Consider the following 15,579-nt stretch of genomic DNA (forward strand, 5'->3'; position numbering starts at 1 on the left):
GGTAGGGGTGGTATACAGAACATAGCCCTATTTGGTAAAAGACCAAGTCCATATTATGGCAAGAACAGCTCAAATAAGCAAAGAGAAATGACAGTCCATGATTACTTTAAGACATGAAGGTCAGTCAATAAGGAACATTTCAAGAACTTTGAAAGTTTCTTCAAGTGCAGTTGCAAAAACCATCAAGAGCGGTGATGAAACTGGCTCTCATGAGGACCACCACAGGAAAGGTTCAAGTAACAGGCATATCTCAAAATCAACTGTTCAGAGGAGACTGCGTGAATCTGGCCTTCATGGTCGAATTGCTGCAAAGAAACCTTACTAAACACCAATAATAAGAAGAGAATTTATTGTGCCAAGAAACACGAGCAATGGCCATTAGACAGGTGGAAATCTGTCCTTTGGTCTGATGAGTCCAAATTTGAGATTTTTGGTTCCAACCGCTGTGTCTTTGTGAGACACAGAGTAGGTGAACAATGATCTCCGTATGTGTGATTCCAACCGTGAAGCATGGAGGAGGAGGTGTGATGGTGTGGGGATGCTTTGCTTGTGACAAGGTCGGGGATTTATTTAAAATTCAAGGCGCACTTAACTAGCATGGCTACCACAGTATTGTGCAGCGATACGCAATCCCATCTGGTTTGTGCTTAGTGGAACTATCATTTGTTTTTCAACCGGGACAATGACTCAAAACACACCTCCATGCTGTGTAAGGGCTAATTGACCAAGGAAAGGATGGAGTGCTGCATCAGATGACCTGGCCTCCACAATCACCCAACCTCAACCCAATTGAGATGGTTTGGGATGAGTTGGACCGCAGAGTGAAGGAAAAGCAGCCAACAAGTGCTCAGCATGTGTGGGAACTCCTTCAAGACTGTTGGAAAAGCCTTCCTCGTGAAGCTGGTTGAGAGAATGCCAATAGTGTACAAAGCTGTCATTAAGGCAAAGGGTAGCTACTTTGAAGAATCTCAAACATTTGTTTAACACTTTTTTGGTTACTACATGATTATATATGTGTTATTTCATAGTTTTGATGTCTTCACTATTATTCTACAATGTAGAAAATAGGACAAATAAAGAAACTCTTGAATGAGTAGGTGTGTCCAAACTTTTGACTGGTACTGTAGTTTTGACGGTATTCTTCTCAGCTGGCTGATAGGTAGATGGATGGGAAGCCTTCTAGTTGTGTATTAGAAATGATCCTCTACAGCATATGCATAGTAGTGGTCACCAAACTTGGTCCCGCAGAGCAGCATGGTACAGACATTGTGTTGCAGCAGCCAAAGAACAAAACAAATAATAAACCCATGGTCAAAGCTATATGACCAGCCTAAGGTGTTTTATTGCTGGGTTGGAAAAAAACATGCACACCCTGTTGCTATCCAGGACTAGGTTTGGTGACTTCTGTTGTGTACAATTGAAACAGTTTTTCTGGGGAAGTGAACACAAGTCAAGAGTCCTCTGCCTTTTGAATCTGTACTGCAGGTCATCACACAGCTATACTCGTTTTGACCTCGACAAACTGTGCAGGTTCAGTTCCTGAGGATGACATCATACACCTCCAAATAGCATTCCCTCAAGGCTGTCATATAGCAGTCCATTCAAAAGTGGAGTAGGCCTCACAGCAAGAAACAAAACAAAGTTTGAGTAGCATTCAGAATGTAGTGTTTATTTTCATATGTTTGACTATTACATAGCATGATAGTTTGCACCATGCAGTGGTGTAAAGTATTTAAGTAAAAATACTTTAAAAATACTACCTAAGTAGTTTTTTTGGGTATCTGTACTTTACTTTATTATTTATGTTTTTTTTACAACTTTTACTATTACTCCACTACATTCCTAAAGAAAATAATGTACTTTATACTCCATACATTTTCTGACACCCAAAAGTACTTGTTATATTTTGAATGCTTAGCAGGACAGGAAAATTGTCCTATTCACGCCCTTATCAAGAGAAAATCCCTGGTCATCCCTATTGCGTCTGATCTGGCGGACTCACTAAACACAAATGCTTCATTTGAAAATGATTTCTGAGTGTTGGGGTGTGTCCCATGGCTATCCATAAATTTTAAAAACAAGAAAATGGTGCTGTCTGGATTGATTTAATATAAGGAATTTGACTTGAGGTTTTAACTCAAGTAGTATTTGTGAGAGAAAAATGACATATTTACCTGATTTATTTAATATTAATGGTTAACAATCAATTAAACTAATAGTAAGACATTTCTGTCCTACTAGTGTCTGTGTTTTTATGGTCTCCACTCTAGTTCCCTGCAGCTAATCTGGGCGTATGGTCGCCAGGGATGGCTTGAGCTGACAAATGAGTTAAAGACTGCATTACATAGACAAGAATGTGTTTTACTAGGGATAGCTTAGGAGAAGAACAATCCCTCATTGTCTCAAAATCATCCTTGCGTCTGGAAAATTTATCCAGGGTGGGGTTAACACAACAACCCCGTGCAGATAATGACAGGATGAACCCAGAGTGACTTATGATGCCTCAATCTGCATGGGATGGGTGGAACCAATCATGACTAAGCATTTTTAGTGTCAGCTATATATAGTACTCTGCATTTGTTTAAAGATTATGTTTCTTGGTCCAACACTCAAGTGTGCGGGTTCGACCCGCCTTATTATTGCAATAATTAATCAATATTAAATAAAGATGATTGTTTGAAGAAATGTCAAAGTCTCTCTCAGTACTGAATTTCCACAACATTTATTACTGGGTGACATTCACTTTTACTAATAGGTCAGTTTTTAATAAGGTATATTTACTTTTACTCAAGTATGACAATTGGGTACTTTTTCTCCCACTGGCACCATAAATCCAGAACATACTGCATGTGAGTGAAGAGAACTTGCCTCTGTGTTTGTATGTGTCTGAGGAATAAGAACCTCAAAGGGCTATAGACCCAAAGGGCTATCTACTAGTGATGCCCGGGTCAGCTGTTTGTTCACCCGCACCCGCCCGCAATTTTTAATAACCCATCCGCAACTGCCCAGCTATATGTGGTAAAACGGGTGCAACTCAATATTAGGAAGTTGTTCCTAATGTTTGGTATACTCAGTCTATATCAGTCCACATATTTTTGTTAACCAAAATCGGCACTCTCATACATCAAACAACGAGTAAAACCTCCCGCTTTGCCTCTTCCTCTCTGTCTATAATTATATAAATGCAGCTTGTCTTCTGTCATTACTTGTCATTGCCCTAAAATAATAAATAAACTCTTGCTCACCAGAATAATCTTAGGAATCGATAGAATTAAGGCTTTAATCTAGTTGACATCAGTAAAGTTATTTTTCATCTCTCATGCAACAAAGACATTTAGGGACTGGGGAGAAAATAAAATAACTCCAAATGACATTTTAAGGAAATGAAAACCTGTTAAAACGACTCAACATGTTTCTGATAATATTTCAGTTCAGCTTGTATGCATATTTTATGTGGTTGAAATACTGTCAGCTTTTATGATGCTGAAAAAGATAGCACCTTTACTGATGTCACTAACCGTGCATTCATTCTCTCAAGATGCTAAAAAAAAAGAACAAATATTTCTCCACCCTGGTTCCGAGTCCAAATTTACATTTGGTCATATTACTGCAAGAAATGCTTAATTCTGCAGGTGTTAATGTTAAATTAGGCTATATATTAGGCTATGTGAGCGGTTATAGACCTACAGTCCAGTTTTCAGGCTACTATTCCATTTAACCCATCTGAACAGTAGCAACAGTAGCCTACAGTTCCCTTGACGTGCCATTTTGAAGTCGCTATCTTGTGACTGACAAATTTGTGTAGCGCCTCACACTCATCACATATAACATAGCCTCTGCACTAATATCATCCTGTTTTACCATTTCACCAAATATTTAGCAAACATTAGGCTACTGTTCTGGGCCTCCCTTATATTTATTTTCAACCCTCTCATATTTTCTCTGATTGAATTAAACTCCGACATTGTTATTTTTGGATCATCAGTGGATCAACGTTAACTTTTTCTGCCCAATATCCCAAAAGCATTTGGCAGTTGGCGTGTATTTGGCAAGCGTAGCTTACCTACAGTTAGGGCCTAAAGTTTTGATTTAGGCTACACACTAATACGAGATAAAAAATTATGGAAAAAAAGCCTCAATGTAGCCTATAGATATGAATTGCGCAAGAATGATACATTTATGGAATTTTAATGCATTGCTTTCTCTTTTTTCAACAAGCCAGCCACCTGCCCTTCATCCACACAATATTTCATGACCCTATACCGGCCTGACCTGTGGATATAATTGCGGGTACTGCACGCATCACTACTATCACTACTATCACTACTATCTACAATACAACTGCACTCGTACTCCTACACAACAAACAATGCTCACACTCACATGTAGGCCTATTTACACATCTCAGTCAGAAATATCATTATATTTGATGGAACATTTACAGAATATTTACTGTAATCTGTGTGTTACTCCTAGTGAATGCACTATCCTGAAAACATGTTGAAATGTTATAATCCTATGAGATTACTGTGCATTACATAGTTATATGTAACTATGGAGGGGCAGGTAGCCTAGTGGTTAGAGTGTTGGGCCAGGAACCGAAAGGTTGCTGGATCGAGTCCCCAAGCTGACAAGGTAAACATATGTCATTCTGCCCCTGTTCCCCGGGTGCCAAAGACGTGGATGTCGATTAAGGCAGACCCCTGCACCTCTCTGATTCAAAGGGGTTGGGTTAAATGTGGAAGACACATTTCAGTTGAAGGCATTCAGTTGTACAACTGACTAGGTATCCCCCTTTCCCTTCCCTTTCCCTCTATGGTTAGTCTAAACATAGGAATGAGGTGCATCTGAAGATTCATGACAACATTCCTTTGAAAAATGCAGAGCACTCAGTTGATCTTTGCCTGAGGGCTCAAGAGGAGACTGAGAGAATATCACTTTGTACTGTGCTGCTGCTATGATATGGTTCCTTTCTAAGGAAACCTGCCATATTTAAACCTGTATCCTGATTGGAAATGTGTTTATGCTTTTTTTTCCACTGGAACAAAGGTTTTTGATTGTATCTAAGCTTTTAAATATATTTAAATATGTTATCTATTGCAAGAAAGTTAACATGATTTCATGTTTCAATGTCATCCTTTGTAACATGTTTATGAAATGCAATTACTGTACATAACTTCTTGTTATTGGCTATTTCATTGTGTGATATGGCTGACAACAATACAACAGCTGCAGATGGTGGTAGCAGCTTCTCTCTGCAACAGGTTATTGACAGGATCGTAATAGTCCAGCCGATGAATGCAATCTTCATTTACATCATCTGCCTGCTCATCTTCACCTTCTTCAAAAAGGACACCTTTCGCTCAAACACACGTTACATTTTCTTTGCTCACACACTGCTGTCTAACTGTTTGTACCTAATCATGACTAATAACTTGCTCCTCCTGACTTACTTTAGAGTCACCATTCCAGCTGCTGTGTGTGTTGTCTTCTGTGTGTTGCTGAGTGAGTTGACCTTTGCCACCTCGCTAACACTGACAGCCATGAGCCTGGAGAGCTATGTTTCCATCTGCATGCCTCTGCGCCATGGAGAGCTCTGTACACAGAGCCATTCACTGCATCTTCTTAATCCACAGCATCAGCGCCATACAGCCCATCATAATTGTCTCCATCTTCTTTACCTCAGCCCCTCTGGACTTCTACACGTAGTATAAGCTGTGTTCAGCAGATATGTTTATTTCACACAAGTGGCAGAGACACCTTAGATCAGTTATAGGTCAGTTCTACTTTCTGGTCATATCCATCACCATTGTGTTCACTCATGTTAGAATAATTGCAGTGGCCAAAGATGCATCATCAGACAGTAAAATCTTCATAAAATGGTGATTCTCCACGCCATCCAGTTGTTCCTGTGTCTGATCCAGCTGTGGTGCCTGTTCATGGAGGCTCCCATCCTGTCAATTCATTTGAAATTGTACAATAATGTGAGATTCTTTGATTACATTGTTTTTTTTCTGGCCCCGCGAGTCCACTTGTCTATTTTTTGGGTTGAATAAGAACATTTCCCCAATACTTGTTTATAACTGAATTGCTGGTCATATGAAAACATAACACTTGCTTAACAGACAAGGCCATTGGTATTGCTATTATTTATCACATGATTTTGCGGTATTGAAATGACCTCTGCTTTTCAAAGACCTCAGACAATTATATATTGTGTTAATCTTAAGGTATACCGTATTTGAATGAACAGCTATGTTACATTTGCTTGAATGTATTTAGATTAATTATATGCATTGCAAAAAAATACAAATGTCTTAAACAACATTAACCATGTGTGTAATTTCAAAAATGACTTGATTGAGAGAAATAAAACTTGACTTCCTCCTCCCAAGCAAAGTTGCAACAAAAAAAATGTATTCTATGAATGTATTAGATGAACTGTATCAATAACATAAATCTGGACTTGTCACGTCCTGACCTTAGTTCCTTTTTTATGTCTCTATTTTAGTTTGGTCAGGGCGTGAGTTGGGGTGGGCATTCTATGTGTTGTTCTATGTTTTTGTATTTCTGTGTTTGGCCTGGTATGGTTCCCAATCAGAGGCAGCTGTTTATCGTTGTCTCTGATTGAGAACCATACTTAGGCAGCCTGTTTTCCCACCATGATTTGTGGGTAGTTGTTTTCTGTTGTGTGTCTGCACCAGCCAGAACTGTTTCGGTCGTTCTCTTTGTTATTTCAGTGTTCATTAAATAATTATGGACACATACCACTCTGCACCTTGGTCCTCTCCTTCCAACAGTCGTTACATGACTGCTGTGTGCCAGTAGATACATCTAAACAGACCTGTGAAAACCTGCAGTGAGGAGCTATAGACCGACTTGAAAGAGTACAGTAACAAAGTATGAGCTGATTCTCAACTCTGCTGATTCTCAAATTCACTCAGCAATTATTGTGACAAACTCTTGGGGTTCTCTTACTCACTGGGTCGTCTTCCACAGCAAGAAACATACCAGCATGTTTGAATAACCTATAAAACATTTGATAGAATAATAGCTATAGTTAGCACTTTTCTCATTAACCTTAAATCACACCTTAAGAATGATGGAGGCCACTGGGTTCTTGGGGACCTTCAATACTGCAGAAATGTTTTTCTACCCGTACCCAGATCTGTGCCTCGACACAATCCTGTCTCGGAGCTCTACGGTCAATTCCATCGACCTCATGGCTTGGTTTTTGCTCTGACATGCACTGTCGACTGTGGGACCCACAGGTGTGTGCCTTTCCAAATCGTGTCCAATCAATTGAATTTACCACAAGTGGACTCCAAACAAGTTGTAGAAACATCTCAAGGTTGATCAATGGAAAAACAGGAGGCACATGAGCTCAATTTAGAGTCTCATTGCAAAGGGTCTGAATACTTATGTAAATAAGGTATTTCAGTTTTATATTTCTAATACATTTGCAAAAAAAAAAATCTAACCTGTTTTCACTTTGTTGAAATTGATCAGGAGAATAATAAAGCAGCCCAGGTCCTCATCAAGAAAACGAGCAAGGAAATAAATGATTTACTGTAGTGGCATCTGATAAAGTGCACTTGATTTGATCTTTAGACCAGTAACCCCAACAGGCCTCTACAGTGGAAGGGGTTACACTAACATGTCTTTATTAACCTGCTTCCCGGTTAGTGGCCCAATGCGGCACAACTGTGTAATAAGTGAAGAGTATCACACGAACACGAACCAGTGGTGTAACTGTTATTGGAATGTTTTCATGTCTATTGTGCTACAATGTTACGAAGCATATCATTTCCTCATTCTTTAATCATTTGAGGTGTGTTCATTTTTGATATTGATACGTTTTTATTGATTAACAAGGCAAGGCCAACATTTTTCAGATATGGTTCTTCACCAAAAAGCATATGTGAACTTTTGTAATATTCACATTTTTCCTTGATGTGATTATATAAAAAAAGTATCAATATCAAAAATATATATAATCACATCAGAGAAAAATTTAGATTTTATATATATATATATAGATATTTGACATGTTTATTTTTCTCCATGTCCAGCTACATCTGCTATCCCATCCAGGGACTGTCCAGAACTGACCCTGCTTAGCTTCAGAGGAAAACCAGCAGTGGGATGGATGCAGGTTGTTATGTGGCTGGAATGAATGTGCCAAGACCTGCAACTGAGAAAAAGGCAGCAAAAGCAAAGGCCAGGGTAACATAACCAAAGATAGGGAAAAATGCAGGAAAGAGGGACACGTTTTATTTAATTGCGTAAAAAAAAATCACGGACGTCATTCATTTATTCTCACATTTAAAAAACGATTTCCTTGCAATCGGGTTTATGTTTTGTTTTAAATTGAACTATTCTTGTTAGCAATATTAAGAATGTTATTCTTGACATCAGAAGTTTTGCTTTATATTAATGGCACAAAAGTAACTCACTCACTGAAGGATTGCACCATATAATAACACTATTACTCCATTAAAGGTGTTTAAAGCAGGAACCCTTCATTTAAACATTAACAAAGTGTTTTTCCTACAACAGTTTCAGTAAAAAGCTGAGGGATGGGGCTGGAGAAATGCTTTCAAATCCATAGACTACAATATGGATGCAAGGACTGATCATCCTTGATTAAAACATTTTTGTTTTACAATGTTTTTAGGCTATACAGTGGTTGTCTACATTTACTTTGGCGTAAAACAAGCAAATATTCTGGGTTTTGATGGGGTACGACAGTTGAACTAAGCTCATGAGGCTTTTATACGTTATATTCTTAAAAATCAATGGGTACATATAATTAATTTATGCTTCCAAAAATGGATGTAGCAATTCACATGTGAGGTGAAAATATGTTATTCTCCTCACGTGAAAATGTGGTGTTAACAGGTGGACTCAATGTATTACATGTGAAAATATGGTTTCCGTGTGAAATTTAAGATCACAATGTGAAAAACAATTTTCACATATGAAACTGCACATTTGTCATGTATTTTTTTGTAAGGGTTGCACATGTGTATGTCAATACTGGAACTTATGTTGATCATGGCTGCTGTGTGCCTGTAGATGCACGTAGCAGAGGTCATTAGTAATTCAAGCACACACCTGAGTAGTACACACTACATCTACTTTGTCATTGTACAGTCAGGAACTACACTTGACACAGATTAACAGATTAACTACACTTGCCACAGATCCTGTTGGTTCACACAGCTATCATGTGTCAATCTCTCACGCCCTGACCATAGAGAGCCCTTGGTTCTCTATCGTGTAGTAGGTCAGAGCGTGACCAGGGGGTGTTCTAGCTCAATATTTCTATGTTGGTGTTTTGAATGGTTCCCAATTAGAGGCAGCTGGTAATCGTTGCCTCTAATTGGGGATCATATTTAGGTAGCCATTTTTCCCACCTGTGTTTGTGGGATATTGTTTTGTGTTTCTGCATGTGCACCATTACTTTCACGGTTCTTTATTGGTTTTGTTTAAAGTTTCACCGTAATAAAGATGTGGAACTTCAATCACGCTGGTCTGTCTTTAATCACGAGTGTGACACAATCAAGCAATACTGTGTGTAAAATAATCATAAAACAGTTGAAGGTGAACTGCCTTTAAAACACAGTGAATAGCATATAATTATTTTAATAAACATCATATTACAGTCCATCTTAGATTTTGTTTTTGTATTCCAGACAACATGACAACATTTTCTCTGACAAAAGCAGTCTTTATCCTTCATGACACTTGATATATGACTGTTTACAACTACCAGAAAAATCTGTTACCATAGCTCTTGTTTATCAACACAATAGTTGCTAGATGACTTAACTTCAACCCCCATCCCTGGAGAACTCGGCCAGTGTGGATTTTTACAATAAAGGTTTGGCACTCAGTGCTGTTGTCCTAGCTAGGAACAGGAGGAGGAGACTGGGAAAGGATCGTGTTCGACATTTATGAACCTTTTGGAGACAAACATATTGATACCATAATAGGTTATAGTTATTTTACAATAGTTATTGCTGAGTAATTGTTATTAAAGGATTACAGTAAAACCACCTTCTCACGTTTATTTCAGATTCTGCTGACATTCTTTAAGTTCTAGTAAAAAGATTTGTGTCTTATGATGGTCAATGTTGGTACTGACAAATTACTATATGGCTTTTTTTGATGTTTGTGTTGACAACTTTCCTGACATGGTTACATTGTCATTGACATTGTTTACATTTTTATCCTCTTTCTAAACAGGAAATACAATGCCGAATACAAGCCAGGGCAGTGAGGGCAGTCTTGTTCTACCGACTGTGCAATACCAAAGACCTCTGAATGATAAAGTGGTGATAGTCCAAGTGTTTATTGGCATCTTCCTCTGCATCAACTCCCTCATGATAGTGACCTTCTTTAAAAAAGGGGCCTTCTTCACCAACACACGATACATATTCTTTGCTCACTCGCTGATTTGTGACAGTATGTTTCTGGCTCTGACTGATGTATTGCTGCTGATGAGCTACTCCAGGGTACCAATGCCAGGTGGGCTATGTATATTTCTGATTGTGATCTTAGAAACGCTGACCATTGCCACACCGCTGACACTGACAGCCATGAGCCTGGAGCGCTATATAGCAATCTGCATGCCCCTGCACCACAGTGAACTCTCCACCCCGGTGAGGGCCATGCGCTGCATCCTACTCATCCAGGCTCTCAGCTCTGTTAAATGGATCATTGTGATCTCCATCCTCTTCTCGGCTGTACCTCTGAGCTTCTACACCTCTCTTCTAGTCTGCAGTTTTGAGCAGATGATTGTGTTCTCCTGGCAGGGCTACCTCAACTCGGCTCTGTGTCAGTTCTACTTCCTGGTCATGTCCGTAGTCATAGCTTTCACCTATGTGAAGATCATGGTGGCTGCCCGAGGTGCCTCATCAAACAGTAGGAAGTCCACCAATAAGGGCCTGAGGACAGTTATTCTCCATGGCTTCCAGTTACTCCTTAGTTTGATTCAGTTCTGGTGTCCTGTGATAGAATCGGCTATAATGAAGATCAATTTGAATGTGTTTATTGAGGTTAGGTATATTGACTATATTCTTTTTATTCTTACCCCTCGATGTCTGATTCCACTTGTGTATGGATTAAGGGATAAGGATTTTGTGGTGGTTATGAAATATTATGCCCTGTTTGGATATTCTAAAAAAGTATTTATATTTAATATGGACAGGTCTAATGTTGTAAAGGGGAAAAAAACTCCCATGCACACTTGTAAGGTAAATGCGGGCCATGTGTAATACTGAATTTGGTTTATTGAATCAATTTTCTGTCATCTGCAAATGAGAGGATGTAAATGAGAGGATCAAAAGGTATCATATATTTCAGGTGTTTATGACCCAGTTTTGTTATGTTTATCTTATGTTATTTTAGGGGTGTCAAACATTTACAGCCTGCAGATTGATTTCACACGTGTAAAATCAAAGTAACTTTGTGTTAATTTCGTTTTTTTTAAACAGATATTTGGCCGTCCTGATCTCTGCAGTAACAGAAATGGTATTTGACACCTCTATTTGACGCCCCTTTGCTGAGTGACAGTTAGACATTTCTATTAAACTTCAGTAATTTCTGTACTACATTTGTCAATGTTCTTTGATTCTATAAAATATAAACTGTAAAATGTCAATAAAATGAATAATGTTTCAAACCATATATGTTTTCTCTGAAGTTGATGTTAGTGGCCATTTTTTAATGATTGAGACCCAGGTAGAAGACACAGTTTGAACTTGGCTCCAGCTATCTTCATTACTGATGCATGACTACTGTCAAGAGCAGACCAAGCCCTGGTGTGCTGCTCTCAACAGAGTCATCTTGTTTGCCAAACAAAAGAAAACATAAGGTTGCACAATAAGGCTCAACTCCGTTAATGATAAACCAGTCTGTTAATTACTAATCAGGGAACAGGGGACACGCTCTCTCTCTAACTGTACTCTGGAGATATCCATCTGGCAACACAGTAAACACGCCTCCCTGTTCATCAAATGCAGTCCATGCAAGTCCCCTCAAAAACAACCCCAAACTATGTTTCCTTTACGGTTTCATCATTTTCTCTGAAAACAAAAACAACGCTGGTAGACGGACATCTCTTTTTCTCTAGGCCCTGGTCTGCATGCATTTCACCCAAGGTTGATAGAACACTGTTTAAAAATAGAACAAGGTTTTAAACATCTAGTTGATACTTTATTACAAATTCTGACATCACAGTACTGAGGACAATAAACACATTTGAAGAAATATTTATTCAAATTCATAAATAACAGGCCTCCTGTTCAGTTTTAAACACCCACATCAGTAGAAATCCACTTTTCGAGATGAAAGAAGATGGCCAGAGCTTACCCATGATGTTGCACATCGATTTAAGTCATCATTTTAGTCAAAGTATGATACGGTTGAAGTCGGAAGTTTACATACACCTTAACCAAATACATTTAAACTTAGTTTTTCAGAATCCCTGACATTTAATCAGAGTAAAAAATCCCTGTTTTAGGTCAGTTAGGATCACCACTTTATTTTAAGAATGTGAAATGTCAGAATAATAGTAGAGAGAATGATTTATTTCAGCTTTTATTTCTTTCATCACATTCCCAATGGGTCAGACGTTTACATATACTCAATTAGTATTTGGTAGCATTGCCTTTAATTGTTTAACTTGGGTCAAAAGTTTTGGGTAGCCTTCCCCAAGATTCCCACAATAAGTTGGGTGAATTTTGGCCCATTCCTCTTGACAGAGCTGGTGTAACTGAGTCAGGTTTGTCGGCCTCCTTGCTCGCACATGCTTTTTCAGTTCTGCCAAAAATATTCTATAGGATTGTGGTCAGGGCTTTGTGATGGCCATTCCAATACCTTGACTTTGTTGTCCTTAAGTCATTTTGCTACAACTTTGGAAGTTAAGGTCATTGTCCATTTGGAAGACCCATTTGTGACCAAGCTTTAACTTCCTGACTGATGTCTTGAGATGTTGCTTCGATATATCCACATAATTTTCCTCCCGCATGAAGCCATCTATTTTGTGAAGTGCACTAGTCCCTCCTGCAGCAAAGCACCCCCACAACATGATGCTGCCACCCCCGTGCTTTACGGTTGGGATGGTGTTCTTCATCTTGAAAGCCTCCCCCTTTTTCCTCCAAACATAATGATGTTCATAATGGCCAAACAGTTCTATTTTTGTTTCATCAGACCAGACCTTTTTTCTCCAGAAAGTATCATCTTTGTCCCCATGTTCAGTTGCAAACCGTAGTCTGGCTTTTTTTTATGGAGGTTTAGGAGCACTGGCTTCTTCCTTGCTGAGCGGTCTTTCAGGTTATGTTGATATAGAACTTGTTTTACTGTGGATACAGATACGTTTGTACCTGTTTCCTCCAGCACCTTCACAAGGTCCTTTGCTGTTGTTCTGGGATTGATTTGCACTTTTCGCACCAAAGTGCGTTCATCTCTTGGAGACAGAACGCATCTACTTCCTGAGCAGTATGACGGCTGTGTGGTCCAATGGGGTTCATACTTGTGTACTATTGTTTGTACATGTGAATGTGGTACCTTCAGGCATAACTAAAATTATGTCAATTAGCCTATCAGAAGCTTCTAAAGCCATGACATAATTTTCTGGAATTTTCCAAGCTGTCAACTTAATGTATGTAAACTTCTGACCCACTGGAATTGTGATACAGTGAATTATAAGTGAAATAATCTGAAATAAAAATGACTTGTGTCATGCACAAAGATGATGTCCTAACTGACTTGACCAAACAACAGTTTCCTAACAAGAAATGTGTGGATTGGTTGAAAAAACGGTTTTAATGACTCCAACCTAAGTGTACGTAAACTTCCGACTTCAACTGTATATTTGGCCATGAAGTGACAAATCAGAACTGCCCACATCATGCAAATCCATGTGAATGCGATATGACATACAATTCATTTTCAGCCAACATTTTGTTTCATGCGCTGGGTTTTATTTGAATTGTACAACATATTAGACCAGCATGACTTTGTTAATCAATTAGAAACAGTTATTCCTCTTCGTGACTGGGATGAGCCAAACAGCCTTATGTCCAGTTGGCCACCTGAGTAAATTAAAATAGGGGGTGCAAACTTATGTTTTTCACCTCCACTTTTTGGGGGCTGGGGGGGGGGGGGGGGGGGGGGGGGTTATTATCATAATCTATTGGATAATTTGTCAATTTTCACTTATTTTTTAGCTAGTCTAAAATTCACAAAAGCTTCAAGGCCTCAAGGCCGATACGTGAAGCTTATTAAAGAGCAGTGATACTATCTTCTCAGTTAGTCTGTATACAACATTTATTAAGCAATAAGGCATGAGGGGATAGGGTATATGGCCAATATACCACGGCTAAGGGCTGTTCTTAAGCATGACGCAACGCAGAGTGCCTGGATACAGCGCTTAGCCATGGTATATTGTCCATATAACACAAACCCCCGAGGTGCCTTATTGCTACTATAAACTGATTACCAATGTAATTAGAGCAGTAAAAATGAATGTTTTGTCATACCCGTGGTATACGTTCTGATATACCTCATCTGTCAGCCAAACAGCATTCAGGGCTCGAACCACCCAGTTTTTAAATTACCATTTTATAAATGGTATAATTGTGTGATATGATAACATTTAGCAAACCTGTTGCTCCAAGATTAATGGTTTTGACCGGGGGCGCAACTTTGTTTTTAGAAGTGGGGGGGGACATACTTTATTATTATTATAATATATTTTTTATCTGTCAGATAAACACTCCAAACAGCCTACCCAACCGCTCGTAGGCGTCCGCAAGGTCCTAAAGTACACCGTTACTGTAATGCTCCGGGTGTCGTGGGTGTGGAGTCAAACGCAGGAGACAGAGAGTGCAATGCTGTGCTCTTTAATTTCACCAACGCACCACAGGGTGCTCACAATAATAACGGCCCCAAACACGGGGAATGAAAAATTTACAACTGAAAAATGCACGACCCGGGAACTAACACGTTCCTCTACTACAGAGCCGAAGGTTACAATGATTAATCCCGCACAACAAACAGGCGGGGCCGGCTGTCTAAAGAAGCACAACTATTCATCACAAACAGGTGCTACCAATAAACATACAAGGAGGGGGAGGAAAGACAATCAGTGGCAGCTAATAGGCCGGTGACAACGACCGCCGAGCGCCACCCGACCGGGAAGGGAAGCCACCCTCGGTCGGACTCGTGACAGTTACCTCGTTTTATGTCACATTCCAATGATAAAACTGGGTGGGGCAATTATAACATTTCAGAATGTGGGGGGACATGTCCCCCCTGTCCTTAGTAAAAGTCGTGCCCCTGATTTTGACCATTAAAACTTTTGCTTCCATGTTGCAAAGTTTTCCCTAAATCAATGCTAATGACAAATCAAGCTCCAGAACCAATCAAATCAAATCAAATGTATTTATATAGCCCTTCGTACATCAGCTGATATCTCAAAGTGCTGTACAGAAACCCAGCCTAAAACCCCAAACAGCAAGCAATGCAGGTGTAGAAGCACGGTGGCTAGGAAAAACTCCCTAGAAAGGC

The 15,579-nt window shown here is 39.3% G+C and overlaps 1 protein-coding gene and 1 pseudogene across 1 annotated transcript; both read left to right on the top strand.

Moving 5' to 3' along the window:
• The first annotated feature begins 5,543 nt into the window (after positions 1–5,543).
• Positions 5,544–6,056, top strand: LOC116353710 (odorant receptor 131-2-like; annotated as a pseudogene).
• A 3,861-nt stretch (positions 6,057–9,917) lies between these two features.
• LOC109904844 (odorant receptor 131-2-like) lies at positions 9,918–11,694 on the top strand. Its single transcript, XM_020501968.2, has 2 exons — positions 9,918–9,998; positions 10,252–11,694. The coding sequence occupies exon 2, from the start codon at positions 10,260–10,262 to the stop codon at positions 11,280–11,282; it is 1,023 nt and encodes a 340-aa protein (XP_020357557.1). The 5' UTR covers positions 9,918–9,998; positions 10,252–10,259; the 3' UTR covers positions 11,283–11,694.
• The last annotated feature ends 3,885 nt before the right edge of the window (positions 11,695–15,579 follow it).

This window comes from Oncorhynchus kisutch, linkage group LG15 (assembly GCF_002021735.2).
Source record: "Oncorhynchus kisutch isolate 150728-3 linkage group LG15, Okis_V2, whole genome shotgun sequence".
Classification (NCBI taxonomy): Eukaryota; Metazoa; Chordata; class Actinopteri; order Salmoniformes; family Salmonidae; genus Oncorhynchus; species Oncorhynchus kisutch.

Bases quoted from the DNA above. Each gene is read 5' to 3' on its own strand.
- LOC109904844 (XM_020501968.2), top strand. From the start codon at position 10,260: ATGCCGAATACAAGCCAGGGCAGTGAGGGCAGTCTTGTTCTACCGACT.